The 23,251-nt window shown below is 35.7% G+C and overlaps 1 protein-coding gene across 1 annotated transcript in view; it reads left to right on the forward strand.

Annotated features, from left to right (window-relative positions):
• The first annotated feature begins 5,353 nt into the window (after positions 1–5,353).
• Positions 5,354–23,251, forward strand: part of TTBK2 (tau tubulin kinase 2) — a 65,049-nt gene continuing 47,151 nt past the window's right edge. Inside the window, exons 1-5 of the mRNA XM_010580033.1 lie at positions 5,354–5,431; positions 10,644–10,791; positions 16,484–16,557; positions 17,605–17,745; positions 20,116–20,220. Coding sequence (XP_010578335.1) covers positions 5,363–5,431; positions 10,644–10,791; positions 16,484–16,557; positions 17,605–17,745; positions 20,116–20,220 — 537 coding nt within the window. The 5' untranslated portion in view covers positions 5,354–5,362. The remainder of the gene's footprint in view (positions 5,432–10,643; positions 10,792–16,483; positions 16,558–17,604; positions 17,746–20,115; positions 20,221–23,251) is intronic.

Genomic DNA, 23,251 nt, shown 5'->3' on the forward strand with positions numbered 1-23,251 from the left:
TTAAATAACGGATGCTGTTTGTACAGTATTAAATTCTGCATATAAGCACTGACCCTCCTTTACCTCTTCTTATACTGTGATCAGTTTCCAGGCAAAGGCTTATGTTATAGGACTGTGGTGGGTTGACCCTGGCTGGACACCAGGTGCCCACCAAAGCCGCTCTATCACTCCCTCTCCTCAGCTGGACAGGGGAGAGAATAACAACGAAAGGCTCATGGGTCGAGATAAGGACAGAGAGAGATCACTCACCAATTACCATCACAGGCAAAACAGACTTGACTTGCGGAAGTTTAATTTATTACCAATCAAATCAGAGTAGGGTAATGAGAAATAAAAACTAAATCTTAAAACACCTTCCTTCCACCCCTCCTTCCTTCCCAGGCACAACTCTACTCCCGATTTTCTCTCCTTCCTCCCCCCCCCAGCAGCGCAGGGGGACGGGGAATGGGGTCAGTTCGTCACACCTTGTCTCTGCCGCTCCTTCCTCCCCAGGGGCAGGACTCCTCACTCTTCCCGTGCTCCACCGTGGACTCCCTCCCATGGGAGACAGTCCTCCATGAACTGCTCCAGCATGGGTCCCTTCCATGGGCTGCAGTCCTTCAGGCACAGACTGCTCCAGTGTGGGTCCCCTGTGGAGTCGCAAGTCCTGCCAGAAAACCTGCTCCAGCGTGGGCTCCTCTCTCCACGGGGCCACAGGTCCTGCCAGGAGCTTGCTCCAGCATGGGCTTTCCACGGGGTCACAGCCTCCTTCGGGCACCCACCTGCTCCAGCATGGGGTCCTCCACAGACTACAGGTGGAGATCTGCTCCACCGTGGACCTCCATGGGCTGCAGGGGGACAGCCTGCCTCACCATGGTCTTCACCATGGGCTGTAAGAGAATCTCTGCTCCAGCGCCTGGAGCACCTCCTCCCCCTCCTCCTTCACTGACCTTGGCGTCTGCAGGCTCACTCCTCTCAGCTGGCTGCAGTTTCTTGTTGCACAGCGCCTTTTTCCCCTTCTTAAATCTGTTCTCCCAGAGGTGCTACCACCATTGCTGATGGGCTCGGCCTGGGCCAGAGGCGGATCCATCTTGGAGCCGGTTGGCATTGGCTGTCGGACATAGGGAAGCTTCTAGCAGCTTCTCACAGAAACCACCCCTGTAGCCCCTCTGCTACCAAAACCTCACCATGCAAACCCAATACAGGAACAAAGTCTTTACTCATTGTGTTGTCCTAGTTGTTGCATGACCTGTCACCTGGAAATAAATTTGACAGAGGGCTAATTACCTTTAATTGTGATAACTCTTGCTATCTTACACATTTCCTCTGATCTGATGAACTGGTCTGATAAGGAAACTGATGAGTTAATGAACATAGGATTTTATGAGATATATTGCAAATAAAATGGCTGTTACTTTTTTAGGAGAATTATAAAGTGTTCATTTTGCAGAAAATAACTGTACTGCCACCTATAAAACTGCACTGCTAAAGGATTCATCTGTTTAATGAGCAAGGGAAAGCTTGCACCTTAACTGTATGTCATTAACTGTTCATCTCCTTCAGTGGGATACAGAGCATGCTGGAGCTTTCTTAAATCGTTTAACAACATTGTATGCTGTTAAACAGCTACACTGAAAGCAACATATGGCTGTATTTCAATAATACAAATGGGACTGTATGTACTTTTGTGAGTCTTTTATTCATCTGTGGAATTTAGAATGGGCCAAACAATCTGAATTCAAGTCCTTCAAAATTCAGAGATGTTTGTTTTGTCCTGAGCACCACCTCCAAAGAATGCATATTGATGTCTGTCCAAAAGTCCTTTAAATGTGATCCTCTCCAATAATGTCTTTTTTTTTTTTCTACATGAATTTGGAGAAGGCGATCGTAACCTAAATTGCACCTACCAGAATACGTGTTTTCTATTATTAGGTAAGGAGTATAAAGATATTTATCCACTGCAGTACATTAACAACTAACAGATTTTCAGTTATACAGTGTTAAGGTTGTTAGAGAACACATCAGAGCAATGAGGCCATCTAGATCAGACTGTGAATAAAGGCTTTAAAGAAACCATATTCTCACAGCAGTGCCTGAGTGTAAGCATGGAGGTGTATAAGCATCTGATAGAGTTGTGATTTAGCAGAATTATAAAACAGCTTCAGACTTAAATTAGGGGAAAAAGACTGATATCACAAAGAAATAAAAAAATATCATCTTCTCTCAGTATTACGTATTGGTATGATTGAGTGTAATTCAGTGTTGGTGTCTAACTCAATGCTGCTGCCCATACCACTAGAAGAATATGGAGCAAGGAGAGGATTTTCAAAGGAGGACCACATAAAAGACCCATGGAATAAGAAGGAAGGCTTAAAGCTTCATTTATTGGATTAGAGGAGGTTAAAAAATGTGTTTAGATGCTTCAATGAGGTGAAATTACTGGGAATGAAATTTGGTTTCCAAAACTGTAACAAAGTCATGTGTTAAGAAACTAAAATTAGACAGATTAAACCTTGAAACAAAGCGAGTCATGCTTACTGTGAGGGAAGGGATGTACTGGAACATGTTACCAGCGAAGAGAGGGGACTCTTCATTATTTGAACTCTTACATATTAGTGTGTGCTAATTCACTGAAAGGGGTGAAGTTATGTGGCCTAATCAGATAAAAGTTTGGGCTAATTTCAAACTTTCTGGCCTTGAAATTTGTGACTGAATGCTCCAGCTACTTTATTTGGGGTCTTGAACAAAACAGGATTCTTCAAATTAACATCAATATGTTTGTAAAACTTGCATTTTTCAAGTAAAATAGTGGTTGCAGTTGGTTGTTAAGCTTCAGGAGATGTCTAGCACCTTGCCTTCAGGGGCTCAGGAGAGAACTTTTGCCTCCTGTGCATGACAGTTTAGTGGGTCCTGGGGTTTTGGTGCTTTGAATACCGGTGACTGTTGATATAGAATGGAGTTTATTGCTTTGTAATGATAGAGGATGACAAGAGATTTAACAAGGAATTAGTGTATTGGAATAGGATTGAGGAATTGTGTATGAATGAGGATTTTGTTACACTGGCCATGCAGATGTTATCTATGGTAATACGGTACTTCTATGATAATTGTTAAAGTATGGGATGGTTCTGTGGAGATATGTTTTGTACCATTGGATTCTGGGCCAGTTACTGATGCTCTCATAGTATGCTCAAGAATGCATGAATGAATAGTTCTTGGAAATGTTTTTCAGAGCTATGACTATAAATTGTAATTTGAAATGTATTTAAAAAAAAAAAAGTATCTAACCAGGTATCAGATTAAGGCTGATAGCAGTATTAAAAAAACTCTAAACCCACTGTTGTTGTATCTTTGCTTTAATAAAACATCTACTTATCCAACAGGTGATGAATTTTGCTCATGTTTGAAAGCTTCAGTAAAAATCATACTTGCCAATTTTAGATTTTACTAGATTTTTGAGATGAATTATTTCTCTATTACTTTTTTTAAGCAGGTGTCAGGAAAAAAACCCCTTCAAGTCCCAATATAGGAGTAAACATATTACTTAGTGAAGACCACCACCTACTTTGATGTAACTGGGGGCTGGTGGAAGGGGAGGCAAAGATTTGATCAAATGGAAAAATCACTGTACATGGTGTAAGCATGTAATTTTGGAAATAGACCTTTTCCCCTTCATTAGTGCCATTTCATTTTCTCTTTGACTTCCTTAGTTCCTGACTGTGTTATGATAATTCGGTTAGAAAGGCCAGTAATTATGGTCAGTGGTTAGTAATGTTAAGGGTGTTCGCATAAATGACTATAGTTCTCTTTAGAATTTTGACCTTATCTGCAGGGGAGAATTTACCAGCACTGGTAGAATTTAAATTTGTTTTGTTCAACTTGATTGAATTGCAGGGTGGACGCTGTTATTCAGAATATGCAATATTAATTTGGTTTCCCTTCATTTGTTTGAATTAAACCAATTCAGGCTACATATTCTGAATGAACACTCTTTTACAGGGATGTAATCCACTCTAATTTGGTATAAATTTAGATCTTCAGCTAATCTAGATTAATTTTTCTCCAGAGGGATCTGTTTTGTCTGGAGTTGGTTTAAATGTCAGAATTCACAAATGAAGCAAGAAAGGCATAAATGAAATATGAAAAATAAATATGAAAGAACATGGAAAAAAACCCACCACAGTTACTGTCATGTCAAATGAATGTCTATCTTAAAAATCAGGTTGTTTAAGCAGCAGGTTGTTTTTTAAAAAGCATAATTTTAGCCCCATTAGTAAATGTGGCATTTATCCACATGGAAGGACATACTGTTAATTTAAATCAGAATGGTTGTACCAATTTTGCATATGATTTGTGTGTTGATTCAGGGAGAAAAGAATTTTTCACTTTTGGTTTATGCTATTTAGGAAGTGATAGAAATAAACCCAAAGTAAATACACTTTTGAAGAGTCTTATCATTGGATAAGAGAGTTTGTACAAAGAGTTACACTTGTATAATTATACCAGTGTAACAAATAAGCACAATTCTAGAAAAGCTTCAAACAATAGAAATAAGCTTTTAATTGGTTGTAGTAGTTGCTGATGGGAGCCATTATGGATGGATTAATCTCCAAAAGATGAATTTTTATATTGCTGTATAAAATTAGAGAGAATTGCCTAAAGCTAGAAAATTAAAAAATTAAACTGATAGAATTACCCAGGACAAGTTTTTTTCCCTTTAGCTATTTGTACCCTGACATAAACCAACAAAATTGTACTTTAGGCATATTTAATCGTAAGTAATCCTAGCTATGTGAAACACATTGTAAAATGTGGAATAGTCTGTATGCAGTGCAATAAATTGAATTACAATACCGATTTAAGTATCTATTGTTAATTTTGTAATTTTTTGGTTAATATTACCTTAAGCTTGTTATTATATATTACTATTAATTACTTAAGGAATTATTTAGTAAATTATTAATTAGATTTTTAAAGTTATTAAAATTAAATTTAAATGTAATTATGATTTACAGCAATTTGAAACTGTCTGCAGAATATAACTCTGAAAATGTTTATATTCATTAGTACTATTGAGATTGGGACTGGAGGTTTGAGAGAGAGCAACTTAAAAAAATAAGGAAGAATATACTTGAATTTCTTTATGTACTGGAAGTTGATTTCTAGAATTCCAACATAAGTCACTATGGGATACAAAGCTAGTTAAGGTGCTAGGTGAGAAATGCAACTTTTTCTGTATTTCATGTTATTCTGTTAATCATTGAGGTCCCATGTTCTGATCTGTTTCTGCAGTCACTGGTTAAATGGAAGCCACTCCTTGGATCTGGATGGTTTCTACTGACATAGACTTTGCATAGCAGCTCCATCGCTTCAGGAGGTTGCAATGAGTGGAGGAGGGGAGCAGCCTGACATCCTCAGTGTGGGAATCTTGGTCAAAGAAAGATGGAAGGTGGTGAGTATGCCTTCCTGCAATTCTTTTTCTTCTTTAAAACAGGTTTTTAAAAAGTAGTAGTTTGCACTTTGAATTTTGTTTCAAAATTCTTGTGAGATGTATTTTGCTTAATACTTATGTTAAATGGTGAAAGGACTTGAAAACCACTTGTTTCTCTTATCCTACTTTAAAAAGAAGTTACATGAATTTAAGGTGGTTTTTTTTCTGGTAAGGACCTAGGAAAGCTTTTAAATCCTGACTTAGTGCCTGTTCAGAGCGCAACTGGGAGGTCCTGTTAGTATATGAAATCCAATCAGCCAGTGATTATGTCAGTTTGTTTCAGAAATCAGTCAGGCATCCTCTTGAAACTAGTCAGATTTTGAGATTTGTAACTTCTTATAGGAGTATCTTTCAGGACCTTGCTGTTCTTCCAATTAGAAATTTTGTTTGTTATATTTTGTAGCATAGATTTATTCCTGGCTGTTTTATATCCATTTGATCGTGTACCAGTATTGGCTTTACCATAAATAGCTCTGTTCCCTTTTGGTGTTCTTATCCTTGATTTATATCTAGAGGGAAACAGTATCCATTTGAAACTATTTTTGCTGGGGAAAACCAGGCTGAGTTCCTTCTCCATTCCCCTGATCGCTTTAGAATTTTTTTGCTTGTGGATTTTTTTTAGATTAAAAAAAAAAAAGGGGGAAAAAAAAGCCACTTCGTAATAGAACATTCTGGGTATCTCTGTGTGTTTAGTAGGCTGCAAACAGATACTGAAGCACTATTTTTTGCACCATCTATGCTTCTTATTACTCTCATATTTCAGTATTTTATTTAAAACTGTGAGACTGAACAGAGGAGATACATATAGAGAAAATAATTTCAATTATCTTGTGCCCTATCCTTCATTTAAAAATGCAGGAAGCTGATACTACTAGCTTTGTGTAGGAAACCTTTGTATTTCCTTTTGTGTAAGTAGAACCTAAACGGCTATCTTTGGAGTGTAAGTATTTGTAAAATACTTTCTTATATTGCATCTCAATATTGCAGTGAAGTAAAAACTGAAAGCGTATTCTTGAATCAGATCAAATACAATAAAATAGCATTATAAATAGATAACAGCATACTAATATATCAATATCCAGTTGTCAGATATGTGCAACAGTAGTCCTGTCTTCTTCAGGTTTATTTTCTTTCCTGTGTAATGAAGAATGATGATCAGATTGGTGTCTTTTGGAAAATTTTGAGAGTAGGCTGTTGTTCATCTCATGTGATTATACATTTTAACTTGTATGTATTCCAAATCAAGTATTACAGGTAGATGAGTACCAAATACTATCTGTGGGTAACTCTTCAATTTCTTAATTTCTGTAGCAAACGTTAAGGATTTCTTGATGGCATCTAAGGTGATATACTTCTTTCTAAATTCAGGATTTCATAGGACAGTCTGCCAGTGGAAGAAAATAGCATGCAAATTTTAGAAATTCCTTAGTACTTGACATATATATATATAAAAACATAATTAATACTGGTCTGGTAGGTTATGAAGTATTTAAGTTCTTTGCTAGTGTTCTTGAAGCAGTAGAGTACCTAAAAATTCCTTGTGTAGAAAGATGAGGTGGTATAAACCAGTGGACTTTCAAGTTTTGGTGACAATGAGTATTGTCCCTATTTATCAGTATTACTTCTGATTGTTCCCTGTGGAACTCTCCCAATAGCCTGCTTTTTTTTTTTCCCATTGAAGAATGGCAGCTCTTGTAGTATGATTGCATGAGATTATTTTGTTGTCAGCAGTTTAAGGAAAAAAAGTACACATTCTGGAATTTATGTAAAGATTTGCAGCTGAAATGCAATTTTCAGAATTTTTGCTGCTCAGGACCTTGGTCTTTGTGAAAACATACCTGGAATTTGTGGACATGAACATTTTTAAAAACTATGCTCAATTAAACTTAATTTTAACCTAGATGTTCTTTAGAGTGATTCTTTTTTGAAAAGTAAGCATAGAAAAGACATTATAAAATATTTCTTCCTCAGTGACACCCTCCCTTTCTACTTGTCTCTGTATCTATAAGCATTTGCTTTTATCCTCTGTTGATGCCTTTTCTCATCCCTCTTTTTTGCCTTTGAAGCATTTATTACAATCCTGACTCGGAGAGACTTGATTGTAATGATGATTGGTTTTAGGTAGGTTTAAGAATGTCATTCAATATACAGTGTATGTGAAAGTACCAAGATAAAACATACTGAAAGTTGTATGCTTTAGACTTGAAGCATAGAAAGAGATCGGAGTGGAAGAGAGAATGGAGGAAATGAGTTTGGGGTGTGAGGTGCTGAATGCAAAGAAGAGAAAGTTGAAACTAATGTACAAAATGGGAGAATGTGGTGCAGGTGTAAAGGAGGGCAACATGGTCCTTGTCAAGGTAAAAGATGTTGAGCAGATGTGGCAGGAGGCCAGTATGTTTGAACAGTCAGCTCCTGTCTGAACTCAGAAGCAAAATGCAAGTGAACAGAAGGTGGAAACAGGGATGGACTGCCCAAGATTAATATGGAGACATTGCCTCTGTGTGTTGGGATGAATATAGGAAAGCCAGAGCTCAGCTGGCAGTTGAAACTGGTGAGGGATGTGAAAAGCAATGAGAAAGGCTTCCACAGGGACAGTGGCAGCAAAAAGAAGACCAAGGAAAATGTGGGCTCATTGCTGAATGTGGTGTGTGACCCAGTGACGAAGGGCGTGGAAAATATTTTTTCTACAATCGAAGAGAGGTTCATTTGTGCCTGGAATTATTGACTGACGTCATTATTGGTGTATGTTAATGATTCTGTTGTACTTTATCCGAGGATAGAAATTGATCTGTTTGTTTTATTAGTGTGGTGGTGTGTTTGTTTTGGGGTTTTTTTGTTTGTTTTTAAATTTTTTTTTAAGCACATAGAAAAAAATAACCTTTCAGAGGCAGTTTTCTCAGTCTGGCGGTTTCTCAAAGCTGGTAAATGAAGTTATATGATAAACTGCTATAAGATTATATAGGGGTGAGGATGGCTGTGTCACCTCTTTCCTTTTCCCCTCTCACCTTTTTCACCATACATTCCCACTGTCTCTGTTGTGCTTGTACTATGCTGAAAATTTATGTGCTTATGCTGAAAACTACGGTCAGGTCAATGTCTGTGTTTATCTGTTGGAGCCCTGTTAATAGCTCAGAGCTCAGGCATCACCTGACCAAGAGGTGGAATGAAAAAATGCAGACTTAAAATGGCTAAATTAGTCATGAAACTACACCTTCAAGAGATATACACAGGTACACACATACTATTTTTTAAAAATATATATACATATATAGAATCCTGTTAAAACTTGCTATTTTTCCCAATATTTAGATGACCGATTTCTTCCCTTTCTGTAAGGACTAACAGTCTGCATATATTAAATACATCTGAATGTAACCAAGTTGTACCGGACTTGAAAGGTTTCTGTTTCTCATGTTTGTGATTAATTCAGAGTTAACCCTAGATTCTTACCTGAGTAGCACCTTAAACAAGTCATGTCCAGAGATGCAAACTTCATATTCAGGATTTGTCATACTCTGTACTTGAACTTGTTAAGTTCTTGAAATGTGTAGACTGAAGAGTAACAGGCCTGTGTTGGTACTATGCACGTTATGCTACTTCAGAGAAAATATACAGCCTGTGGAGAAGAGGAGATTGTATTTGCTAACAGCTAGTGTGCTTTTTAGAAAGAAATGAACGTGTGAATTTGCAGTTGACAGGTGTTGCACTAGAAGCAGATATTTAGGTGGGTTACTTCTGTGGTGTGCTCTTTATCCTATGCACTTTTTAAAAATTGGCAATGAACTGGCCAGAAGTGAGTAATGTAGATAATGCTATGTATCTTGGACCATACTTTCCTCGTCTTAAGAATATTGAAATAGCAGTTGCTTGCGATGATAGAAGATCTTCAGGACAGAATGTGCATGATGAAATACTGAGTATTGTTGTAATCAGACAGAATAAAAATTTCATGCAATATGACTTGAAAAATGCAAGTAAACAATATGAGTATTTTATCTGTTACCTTCTTCCTTATTCTTAGGGGCCTAGGCTATTTTAAAAATTGTTTTTCCTTCTCAGTCAGATGGCTGATTGTCTGGATTAGGAGACATTAGATTTATTTTCAGAATCTGAAGGCAGGTCAACATATTGCTGATCTCTAGATCCTCGGAATGTTGAGATGACATTTAATACAGTGTAGTCATATAACCTTAGCAACTGTATGTTTTCAAATTACATTTAGAAAACCATGTCGGTTCTTTCAAGGTAAAATATAGTAAAAATACTATGTTGTGTGTTCCTTAGGGTAAGTTCTTTTTGTCTCCTTTTCTCTTTTATCAGCTTTAGAATGGTAGCTACAGGGGAGATCACCATATGAAAGCATTACATGGAATAACGTTGACATTTTTGATACTGAACATCAGACGAGTCTCTGTTCCCTGTTAACTTTTAAAGCAGAGTGAAAACACTACTACTAATATTTGCTCTGAATGTAGTACAAACTAATAAATATGCCAGGAGCATTCTTTTTATCTAGCACAGATTAAACTTTCAGTGGTGCAAGTTTCTTTAGTATGTCTGTTAATAAGAATGGTATTGGTGAACCATAAGTAAATGTAACATATAAAATATATACTCAAAGATAATCTTAGCCATTTCTTATCATTTATGATTTAGCTGTTATGTGTAAGTCACTGCATGTAGTAGAAAATACGCTCTTTTCAGTAAGTCCAAGAACTTTTATACCTTTAGTATTCAGTATGTGTATTTCTGAAAAAAGAAGATGGCATATTTTAAAAATGTCACTGTGCATTGGTATTTGAAGGTCTCTGGGTAGTATGTGACTATTTGAGGAATGACTTTTTTTTGGTCAGATGGATGCTGGGAATGCTAGTGCACTCCTCTATTGTATTAAATACAAGAAATTTAGTGCAGATGGAGATCAGGTGTATTAACTTGTTTTCCTATAATTCCCTTCCAAACTGTGGTTAACCATACCTTTGTAGATTATTCAGTAGCTCTTTTATGTACTGAAGGATATGATTATGTTATTTTAAAAATCTATTGGTAACACAACAACATTTGCAGTGTGGCAGGCAGTACAAAGAAGTATTGATGTTTTGTTTCCTTTCTTTTCTTATTGCCTCTTTTAAATCTGTTTTTGTTCTTTTTTTTTCTTTTTTCCCCAATATAGTTGAGGAAAATAGGAGGTGGAGGATTTGGAGAAATTTACGATGCACTGGACTTGCTTACTCGGGAAAATGTTGCACTGAAGGTCGAATCAGCTCAGCAGCCAAAGCAAGTGCTGAAAATGGAAGTAGCTGTGTTGAAGAAATTGCAAGGTAGGGCTGTACCCTGGATATGCCAGAAGTAGGATGTCAGTGTGTCCTCTTAAAAAATCATTATAATCTCTATTTAGTCATAGTTTGAGTAAATATCCCCCACATTCTGCAGGTTATTGCTAAAATGTTATTAGAAGTGGAATAGAAGCTCTTTCAGCTTCTGAAAATTTTGCTACAATGTACCTTTTCTTTGAAACGGGATGACATGAAAATAAAAACAGCAAAAAAACTGAATTGCTGTAAAACCTATGCTCAACTGTAGTTTATTCTGGATTCCTATCTTCTCCTTACCTTTTTTGCTTTAGACTTTGTTGTTGTTAGCTTTTTATTTCCCCTTTCTAAGATGGTCTCTTCTTTTTTCTGCACTATCTAGCATTGAATGTTTGTGGGTCCTTCACATAGCATCCAGGACAAGAATATTTGTATTTCTTTTCCCTTGCAAGTACTGCCAAGAACAATTCTAATGCTGAAATGGGAAACATGTTTCAGAAAACCCCACACAAACAAACAAAAAAACAATTTTAAAATACTGTAACTTGTAGGAAAAAAATTATTGGCATGTAGAGTCCTGAAATACTTCTAGGGTTCACGTCCTTGACCATTCACAATCACAGCTTTGAATAGTCACTTTTGATGTACCTTTAAATACTTTAATGTCTGAAGCTATCAATACAGAGAAATATGCAATGACTTCTCTTCATTGCTTTTCACAACATAAGATTATTAAAAAAAAAGTTTAAAGGGTGACTTTTTTCTTTAAAAAAATTATTTTGAATCTGGAAGGTTTTGACTAATACATTCGTCCCTGTCAGCAGCCCGATTTTTTTTCAAACTCTTAGCTTGAATAAAACAAAATCTACATGATAAAGGGTGCTGCCTAATCTGCTGTAAAGGTCACATTGCAGCAGAAATTGACAGCCTCTATAGATTTAAGAGGGCAAGCATGTCACATGTTATAGTGTTAACAAACTGTTCCTATGTTTATATCTTTTTAAAGAATTTCACAAAAATATAGTATTACATAGTCGAGCAAGGAGATTCAGGGACTGCATATTAGTTTTCTTTGAATTTTAGAGTTTCTAGTCCAGAGATGAATAGTAAATTTCAGTATTACCAATCATAAATTTAGAAATAATTTGTCAGGGTTCTGAAGAAATTGTCTTAAAGATAGTGAGTTTTGAAGAAACAAATACTCTCTAACTCTCGTGTTTTTAAATGCTCAGAATTAATTTTTCAAGTTTTTTTTTTGTTTTTTTCTGCACATGTGAGCTTGATTCTGTATTTAACAAAATCCAGTGTCTTTAAAATTATATAGGTAAAGCAGCTAAAGTAATAAGGAAAATAGTAATAAATAAAATATTGGAATGTGGTAGCACTCCAATGCCAGTGTATTTGTAAAAACACCACCTTATATATGCCTGCATAACTGGAGCGCCTTATAACTTTCTACTGTGAATTTGAGTATAGTGAAGTTTGAGTTAAGATGTTACAAAAATGCTTTTTCTTAGTAAAAACTTATTTACTTTTTGAAAACAAAAAATGTTTGCTGAAATAATAAAAAATTGATTTGTGAATAATTGCAATAGGGCTTTACAGAAATTATAATTTTCTTACCAGTCTTCCTTTGGGGAGTATAATTCCTTTAACAACCCAAGTCTTCCTGCAGAAGAGTCTCTGATTCTACTGAATCATGGGAAATGTAGTCTAGATGAAAAGAACAGAATAACGAAACATCTGAACAACAGATCTACTGAGGCAATTAATCCAAATAAAGATCTTTCAGTTATTTATTTTCTTAATACTATTTATCTGAGAAAACAATAAAAAGAAGTTTTTATATAACTGAAACCCTGATTTTGTATGAGATCTTTAGAAGGAGCTCTTTTGACAACCTTCCTTATGAGAAAACAATCTAAATATTATTCCTTAATTCTTATCTTATTATTCTCTTGCACAGTTTAAAAAAGAAAAAAAAAAAGTCAGTGATTCCATGACAGTAACACTAGAGGTGACCTTTAGTCATTGCTGTGCAAGTTCCACATGGTGTAACTGCTCTGGTTTTAGATAAGGAACGTTGTAGATGATGGGGAAGTGACTACAGTAAGAAAATAGGCAAACCTTTTGCATATATTGAGATTTATAGTTTACACACATATGTAACTTTATTTTTATATGCATATATTTTTATCCATACTTAACGGATTCTTATTAAATAAGAGTATGGTAAAGACCATTTTATGTTTTACATAAAATCCTGCCTCCTAGGAGCCATCTCCATTAATTTTTCTCCCTTCCCAAGTTTTCAGCATGTAAGAGTTAAAGATTTGAAGCAGAGAGTAATTAAAGAAAAATAGACAAAAATGGGGAGTACAAAACAACTTTATTATTACTTCTTGAAGAATATGTTTTTATTAAATGCTTCATTTATGATGTAGAAAGTTTTCTCTTTTTTTGACAAGTTTTTTTTTTCATGCAGATTCAGAGCAGGTGAAATTGTAAACAGTTCTTTTAGGATATTTTTGTAACAACCTTCTAATAGCATACATCCTCTGAGACCAACTTGTGTCTTGTTCTTCTACCCCTTTTTGGCACGTGTGTGTGTATATATATACGTATGTATATAATTACTATCCTTTTCTCAAAGGGCTTATGTTCTCTTGCTTTCAAGGTGTTCTAGTTACCTTGGACATAAATCAGAGGAAGGAATGTAACTGTCATGAAAATCCTTTTCTTGCAAATATTTGGAAAGTTTGATCTATGAGTAGTATGTAATGAAAGACAGTGAGCTGACAGCGTCATTCAGAATTCTCTTGATGTGTGGATCTTTTTTTTTTTTTAAATATATTTATTATCATATACAATTTCTGGGAAAATTAAAAAGAAACAGGCTTTTAGCAAAGAATTAAATAAACAGGTGTAATATGTCTCAATCCAGCAAAACAGCTCTTCCAGTCTTTACTGGAGCTAGGTACATTCCAGGTTATAAACATACTTTTGTATATTTCTGTATTAGAATCTTATTTCACAGAAACTGTGAAACTGAAATGAGAATAGCTGTTGGCAGAAGTGCAGGGTTGTACTATTTTTTGTTTTTGCTTTCAGAAATTTTGAAAATTAAAACAGTGTGGTCATTCATTGTGGGGGTGAAATGAGTCATAACTTTGTAGGTATGCAGTACAGTGAATAATGAAAAACTTCAAAGAATCTCTTTTAAGACCCTGATCTAGCAAAACATGCTTAAATATGTGAGTAGTTGTATGACTTCTTTCTTAACTATGAAGAAGGAATATGTTCACTGATATGGCCATTTATTACAGCTTAGTCATCTATTGTATCTTTGATTTTTTTATTTTTTTTTCCCTGCCAATGATGCTGTTGCCTAATTATTGTTGTCAGAATGCTGTTTAACTCTTTAAGCTCTGTTTTTGTTTTGTTTTGGTTTTTTTGAAAGAAATCTGCTGCAACAGATGGTTGTTTTGTTTAATCATGTTGTTAGGCCATCTGTTCCCACAGTGAGATGGGAGAAGACAGATTTATCACATCTCACTCAGTGAGAGCGAGACTCACTCAGTTGGTTTCTGTCTCACACAACCTTACAGACTTCTCCCTCACTCATTTACAGCTCTCTAGCGTAATTTAGTGATGGGTTGCGCCTGGTGTAGGCTGAAAAGCTAGCTGTAGTGATACACTGCAGCCTGGGGAATGGCACGTAGGCTTTGTACCCTCCCTAGGAAGCTTTTCGAGGGCATAGTTGTTCATTGCAGCCTGTTACCGTCGTCTTCTCCCCCTGCTCCCCAGTCATGTGGCTTGCAGGTGTGAGAAAATACTGTTTTCTTGCTGAGGGAAAAGGAACTGAAGATATCTGCAAAGGTGTAGTAGGTGTGTATAGCCACACTGGAGTAGCGGAGGATCATGCTATTCAAAAGGTGTACAGGCCCTACTTCTGTCCTTTCCCGTTTCCTCATATTTTTATAAAAGTTAGTTTCCAGAGAATTTACCATACAACTGGAGTTGCTGCTCCAGTTAAAATGGGGTTTCTCTGACCAAACCAAGTTTTGGACATTTACTGAATTTGGCAGATGAAATCTGACTAATACATGTTTCTCTGAAGATGTTCCTTCAGCATAGCCACAGTGGCTGTAGAATGAATCATAAATACTTGAGATGAGACTTCATTAACTGGAAACTGTAGCAATGAATATACAAAATTTCATCTTGACAAATTTGCTGCAAATCCTTTTTCTTCGTAAAATTATACTGTCTGTAATATTGCCTGTCTTACTTAAACAAATGGGTGGAAGGAAAAAGTGGAGGAAAAGCAGTGATATTTACAGCTTAGCACTTGCATATCTGCAGAAGTTGTAGAGATTTCTTTTAAAGTAATTCTTTTAAAAGAAACTATTTTGATGAATACTGTACCATTTTCTTTGTTTATATGGGCCTATCTGTTTTAATTGTATGTGGCAGGGAGCTTCCTGAGGAAGCAATAAACAGGCAACCACTCTTCCGTCAAGTGAAGTGAGAATATTCAGAAGCTGTAGGGCCAAGTTTTAGGGTTTTGATGGAGCTATGAGTGCAGCAGTAACAAAAAGTCCCTCCAGATCTGTTGCTAGCAGTAATGGTGTTTTGAAAGCGGTAATGTTTTTTTTAATTTTTCAATTGCTTCTCTCCTATCACTTCTCTTTTTCTGTTTATGACATTCTGGTAATCCTAAGGGTAAAGAAATTCGTGAAAGAAACCTTAGGTGACACAGATTTTACACAGCTTTAGCAACCACTTGCAACTATCAGCTTCCTCTTGGCTGTAGCTTCCATGGTGTCAGAAAGGAATGTAAATGGCTTGAGGGACTTAAACCCTACACTTCCCTGTTCTGTTGTAGAGTGCAGTCATAAGGGGTCCCAGCTTCTCTCCCAGTCAATGAACATGGGTACCAAAATGACAACAAGGATGCATTCCCCTTCTGTTTCCCTACTGCAGTCTTTGGCTTACCTTTTTCTCTGTTTACCTGGGGAATCTTGTGCTTTGCCTTACAACTGCAGGATAGTAAGGAGATTATTTTTGACCGGCCCTCTTCTCCTCCACAGTTTGCTCCTAGGACAGGAGGAGGCTTTAAAGAAAGTTGGCTTAAACCAAACTGTGATTTTTTTTTTAGCTACTACAGTTCTTTTATCTCTGCTTCAGTGTACCTGAGCTGAATTTGTCTTTTGTAGCTAAAAGCAAAGATCATATTCTAGAAAAAAATATTCATGGATCAGATTAGTGGAATTACATTTTCTACAATTTTTTAATACAAAATATGACTACTATTTTCTTTCACTGCAGCTTATAGGAAAAGAGGAATGATGGCTAGGAATATTGTCTATAACAAGCTATCAGCTTTGCAAGAAAATAACCGTTTCCCAATCCAAAATGCCTCAAATTTGTGGACATTTAGGCATATTGCCATGCATGTTTTCCTGTAGAAGAGTGATAGCTGTGGTAGGACTGCATATTTTATAGGAGAATACTTTTATTTAATTGAGGGTAGAACTGATGTTGGGTTTACAGCTGTTGAACTGTGGGGGTGGGGGACTTAGTTTACTGAAGATCTCTAATGAAATATAACTATCTCTTCCAGTATTTTGCTAGGTATTTAAAGGAATAAACCACATAATTTCATTATTATTGGCTAATCTGCTGCTTTTTCTCTTAGGAAAAGATCATGTCTGTAGATTCATTGGATGTGGAAGGAATGACAGATTTAACTATGTGGTCATGCAGTTGCAGGTCAGTGTATCAAACAGAGCTCGAAGTTTCCTTGTGTGTTTTGGTTTATTAGCCAAGCATATATGAAAATACTAGTAAAGTTTTAGAGTATGACAAATTAAAAAAAAAAAAAGAACATGAACACATAGTGGTGAGAAAACCTAAATTGAGCATATCCTTATGTCTTTATCCTTTGATACCCTTTCCATAATTCTTTCAGAAAGAAGAAGGTTTGCATCCTCAGAAAGACCTGACTATTTAAAGAGTGAACTGTTATGTCTTCTGAGATAATTCACATTACTTTGAAGACTTCACTTGAAGATAATCTAAAATATAGTATTAGTCTGTGCATTTTGTTGGCTTTTTTGATGAAAATTAAAAAATACCCATTGCAAGTAAAAGAAAACACTTAATTCACTTTACTGAAAGATTTGTTCCTATGAAAAGGGATAAAATGGGTGATTAGCACTTATGGGATTATTGTCCTTTATCATCTTGGTGAATTGAATATTGGCAAAAGAAGTGTGCTCTAGTTCATAGTGTTGGTCATCTGTTATTTTGACAGACTAACAGTTCTGTGATGTTATGGGGTGCATTTCCTGCATAGTATATTTTTATCTCTTTGGTTAAATAATCTAATATATACTGTATAATTAAATAAGTTATGTACTTTTCCTTAAAGAGGTGAGTGTAACGGAAGTCTTTGTGAGCATTTTCTCAGTGGCCTTTTTTCAGGTGTGACACAGATACAACATTAACTAATAGTGTATGTACTAGTCTTCTAATAGAGATTAGTTTGGTCCATGTTACTTAGGAGTAGAAAGACACTAAGATTCATATTTTCAAAAATAGATTCTAAATTTAATGTTGGAGATACTTGGGGACATATATTCATTGCATTTAGGTAAGATGTGTTATCCTCGAATATGAAATAGGTAATGAAAGTATTCCGTGAGTGGGAGTATAATCACAAACAGCTCTTTAGCTGTAGAATTAGGAAGACTTTACGCTATTTGTGAATCTCGGTATTAGTCTTTTTTTATGAAAACGTCCTTTTAATTTGATCAGGGTCGGAACTTGGCAGACCTGCGTCGGAGCCAGTCTCGAGGAACATTCACCATTAGCACCACTCTACGGCTCGGGAAGCAGATTTTGGAATCTATTGAAAGTATTCATTCTGTGGGATTCCTGCACAGGGACATAAAACCAGTAAGTCTGCCCATTAAATCAAAACAGGCAAGTAATGTGTGGTCATTAGATGGCTGCAAAAATAAGAATAGGTTCTATACTAGATGTTAAAATGAAAAAATGGAAAGGGACAGAAAATTGAATGTTTATTCATCAGATAGGGCAGATTTTTTCTATTAATTGTTGGATTGCAACAACAATAACATTGGTCTTTGTCATCATTGTCTCCAGTTACTTAGCCCTCCCTGCAATTTTCTGTAGTTAAAACTTCCAACTCTTTTTGTAGCATCATGCAGTGGAGAGTATTTGCCATGAGATATGATACAATGAGTTTGCTAATGGCAATTAATGTCTTCACATAATAGATCTAAGAGAATAGATACTAACTGTAGGGTGTATTTGTAAGCTCTTCAATAGCAATTTTTTTCTAGTTAGTATATTTATAATAAACAAAGAAAGAAAAGACAGACTGTAAGAAAAAACTATTCAATTGTTTTATTGTGCAATTCTAATAAAATGAGTGTTGTCAAAATGTCTTGAGGACAGTGGCTTCCTGATAGCGTCATGCTTTTGTTCTAATTATTTTTTCTGTTTTTCTTTGAATTTATTCCTGAAATTACATCAGCTATTTTTAGTATTGCTCTATATTAAAAATATCATTAGAACTCTGAACTTTCGAAATTTGTAAATGAGAAAAAAATAAGCAAATCTTGTGTTTTCTAGTAGATGCAAATATGGCTGGTTATTTTTGGCATATATAACTAAATTTCCTGTCAGCTGGATGATGTTTACATAAAACCTCTGGTAAGTTTCTGTACATTAGGGAATTTTCATTTTCATCACTTCTTCCTTGCAACTTTTTATAAAACTTGTATTCCCCCGACCCATCCCTAAGACTTCATTTAAGAGGGAAAGGACACAGATGCAGTGAATGTCAAGTGAAATACGTGAGAAAGAGTTAGCTGGAGTGCAAGATTTTAATGATGAAAACAATTCAAGTTTTGGATGGGAAATATGTTCCTTTATGGCTGGCAGGATGGATTGGGGACATCTTGTTTTCTAGCTGTATCTTGCAGTCTGTGGGCTCAGATAGGATGGAAATGGAGAATGCTGTTAGGGGATGGAAAAAACCCAGAAAATTAAATGTTGAGCCAGGATAAACAGCAGTGTGAGGCAATATATAAGATTCATAAAAGAAAGAATTTTTCTTCCCCTTTAGGAGTTGATGTTGTGACTTACACATGCAAAAGGCACAATTGCTTTCTAGCATTCAGTTTTCCTGGCTTGAAAATACAAGTCCATTTTATCTTTTATTAAGTATCTTCTAGATAGATTATACGAAAAGCAAGCTTTGTGTTGAGCTGAAATCTTGAAATCCTTGGTTGGTTATTTGCCTCATGATGAATTAGGCAATGCTGAAACTCTGTTCCATTTAAAAATAATGTTGATCACACTCATTGCAATTCATGGTTTCAATTGGTTTTTACCCTCAACTTTTGATACTGAAGCAGCTGTGAATTTCAGATTTATTTAGAACAGTACTGCTGTTTCACTTAATGGAAAAAGAAGAATAGTTTTTCTAGAGTTAATTACGTTAAGCTTCCAGCTTGCTCAGATGTGTAGTTTCAAGTCCATTTCACAGAACTTGTTTTCAGCTTTATCTTTTTTTTTATCACATAATCCATTTTAAGGGGATTTGGTGGGGAAAGACTTGAACCGATTCAGCCAGCATGTTCAAACATCATAAACTAGCAGTGTTGAAGTATTTTTTTTTAAAGGGCTAACATAGAATGTTAATTCATAGAGACATGTAAGAAAATTTACTGAAGCTTTTCAGAATGAGTTACCTCCATAAGTCCTCACTGACTTTCCAGCTCTTTGGGGTTTGGTTGGTTGGTTGGTTTTGGCTGGGTTTTTTTGTTGTTGTTGTTTTTTAAATCTGGTTCTTCTCCCTCCTGTGAAAAGGAAAAGGCATTTTGCACCCTTTATTCTGTGTTCCACATACATGATACTAGTGCATTTGTTTAGATGAACTTGTTAGCTCCTAGGTTGGTAGTTTTTTGAAATGTCCAAATCAAAATATGTGAGTGGGTGACATGATTGGAAAATTCATGCTGAAAATTTATATATTCTAAGAGATGAAGGAAGATGACAATCTCTTTGGACCATGTAGGCTGCTGTTCAGATATGCTAAGTTGGATGTCTGATTTTCTTAAAAAAGTTTTCTTCAAATTTAATGGGAGTTTAATAGAACTGAAAACACAGAAGCAAGGGTAGAGAAGTAGAATGTGGATTTTCTATGATTGTGTTGCTGCATTAATATGTGCGCATATTGAAAAGTTTGTGTGTATATATCTATATATATCTATCTGTATTTGTTTTTCTTCCTAGTCTAACTTCGCAATGGGACGTTTTCCTAGCACCTGCAGGAAGTGTTATATGCTGGATTTTGGCTTGGCACGGCAATTTACCAACTCATGTGGGGATGTCAGACCAGTAAGATTTTTTCACAGTTGTCAATTTGATTAATTGATGTGGTAATATGCTGTCTTTTTTTCTGGAGAAGTACGGGAGTTGCATTGAACTGGTAACTGATCTAAACTTGATAAACATCATCCCAGATCAGAAATGCCATGTGATTTATTGATTGTATTACAAGATCGACAGTTGGGAATGAATCAAGTTTCTGAGTTTTGGCTTGAGGCAAAGGTGTACTCTATGATATTTTTGGATAATCTATCTTTTGCTTTGGAAAATCAAGTGACAAATAGGTTTTCATTAAATATCAGAGTAATACACCAGAGCTGAATTTCACCTGATATTATATATTGCATTAAAAAAAAAAAGTCAATGTAAGAGAAAAAAGTCAAATGTTGAACTGAATACATAATCTTCTGAAAGAGAAAGTCTGAATAATTAAAACAGTGATAGGACGCTAATTATAATATGTAACAGGACATAGTTAAGTGTAGTTGCTGTATTCCCATGCGATGCAGTCTGAAGGAAGTTGTAGATAAAAGCATATCAATGAGGACATTACAATTTTAAGTACAGTAGAGCCTCCCTAATTCACTGTTGGGCAGTCCTTTTGTTAATTTCAAAGTTTGAAAATGAGCAAGTCAGTGCCATGATACATGGTAATGTTTTAAAGAAACGTATTTCCTTTATTAAACTAGTTTAGTTTACATTTTGATGGTAATACTGAATAATGTACTAGTCAATATTGTGTAGCATATTTATTAATGTGATGCAGTTCGAGTGGTAGAAGCCATCGCTACAGGATTTTCAATTTTATTTTGCCTCAGAAGTTGGGAAAGTGGCAAATTTTTGTGTGCAAATTGAGGTGTGTGAATTAGTAAGGTAAATTAGCGGGGTTCTGCTGTACTCTATTCCTTCAGCCATAATGCTGGGCACTGCAATGAAAGCAAAGAGCAGGGGAGACCAACAGAGTGGCTGCTGCTGTTGGAAAGGTGAGCTAATTATTTTAAGTAGTTTTAAATTTTTTTTATTTCTCAGTGTTCTTGACACGTTCTCTATGTTTGGCTGCTTATAATGTTTTTCTAAGTGACCTGTAATTTCGACGAGAAAACAATTCCCAAGATTCTGTAATTTATATATATATACACACACACACCAATGGTAGTATTTTCAGAAAAAATAGGTGATAACAACAGAAAATGTAATATTTCTGCTATTCTTTTTGTAACAACTCAGCTCTTGCCTTTTGTTTTTCATTGCAGTGCCCTACAATGTAACTGAAGTAATTCTTCAGTTTAATCTGTTTAGAGTTTTCTGACAGTGTAATCCATATTAGTAGAGTGGCAGTGAGGGGAAAAAAAAGACAGTAGTTTTATTTGTACTTAATAGTCAGAAATGGCTCTTGTATAGATAGCAACCATACTGTTGCCCTTGCTTACTAATAAAATTTATTAATAATTTCATTAAATGTGCTATGTGCTTCTCCTTAAGGCTATCCTTCTTCTAAACTTCATTAGATTTCTTCAGCAGATACTGCAAATAACCTGGAACAATGTAAAAGCATGTTCTCCAAAAAACATAGTACTCTATTGGTAAGAACCTGTTCCTTAGTTAAGGTTGATTATTAGATTTGTATGATAAGCCTAATTTTATATATATACACCTGACTTCCGCAGAAAGAATCCAGTCCCATTGAGATTTTACATATCATCCCTGAGTCCTTGAATTTCCACAATGTGTTCTAGAAGAATCAGAATAGAAGTTTTAGAATTAACAGAATCAGGTTTTAGTCCTTTGGCAGCTTTGTATTTCCCCCAACATTAAGGAATTCCTGGTGGCCATAAATCTGTTCAACTCAAAAAGATGGAATAGGCTTATATGGATACTGTTGAAAGCAGAAAATTTTATGACAGGACTGTATTTCCCTCTGGAAATCATTGGCCAGCACCACTGGCTAGCATATACATTCTAACAGCTGGAGATAAAAAATTGAGTTAGCTTCAAGAGTGGTAGAGAAGAAAGGTGTTGTGTAGTTCTTTGACAAAATGCAACTTAGACTGGCAAGGGGATTGAAACTAAAAGGCAATTACAAGAATAAATTATCATCAGTTTTATAGTATAAATCTTCTTGTTAATATAGGTAGTATTCACTTGACTGAAGTTCAAACAAGAAATTGAAAAGAGGTCCTTATGGTGAGGAAGACTGCTTTATTTTGTGACATTGGGTCAAGAATCAAAGAGGAAATGAGAAATTTATCAAAGCATTAAGCTACCCAGGGTTAGACTCTTAGTTAATTCTGCTACATTGTACCAAGACAGAGGAATGCAGCAGAGTTTCATATGACTTTAGTGTGATAAGGTGTTCTTGTTTCAGATCTGTTATAAAAAGAGGAATTATAAAACTTGGGAATCCATGGTTTCATTCCAGTATTTGACTGAAGTATGTGCTTGGTGGCTACTGATACATATGTTCAACCATCCATTCAGACCCTTCTGCATTTCTGTTAAGCCTGTGCTTGCTTTTGTCTGAATCTTTTCTTTTGTCTGAATCTTTTCTTTTGTCTCTCCTCTCTGGTTTCCTTTCTACATCTACCTCCTCATATTGCTTTGCTTCCAGTTAGACTAATTTATCTTCTTGCACTTTTGGTGCCCACTGGAATAGTACAATCCAACTAAGTGAAATTTTCTTTGCTCTCAGCTTCTTTTCTTTGTACCACAATGAAACCTGAAAGCATTCTGAAGGAGTGAGAGAAAAGAAATCAGGCTGTTGCAGCTCTGGATTGAAGAATTTAGATGCCTGATTCAAACAAGGCTGTATTGAGTTTGTGTGAATTTTAGTTTTTCAAAAGCTCAGGCATAATCAGTTTTGGATGGCTAGTAGAATATTCCTTGACATCATCGTGGTACACTCTCAAATCTCTCCTTGTCTGTCTTCATTCCAAGGCACACTGGGGATATAGGCTTCCTACAAATTATTGTGGGGGTTAATAAACAAACACTCATTGGTGGCAGGAGCCTTGTCTGGTGACAGAAGAGATAGGAAGAGAGA

This window comes from Haliaeetus leucocephalus, unplaced genomic scaffold, assembly GCF_000737465.1.
Source record: "Haliaeetus leucocephalus isolate CR32 unplaced genomic scaffold, Haliaeetus_leucocephalus-4.0 Scaffold696, whole genome shotgun sequence".
NCBI lineage: Eukaryota > Metazoa > Chordata > Aves > Accipitriformes > Accipitridae > Haliaeetus > Haliaeetus leucocephalus.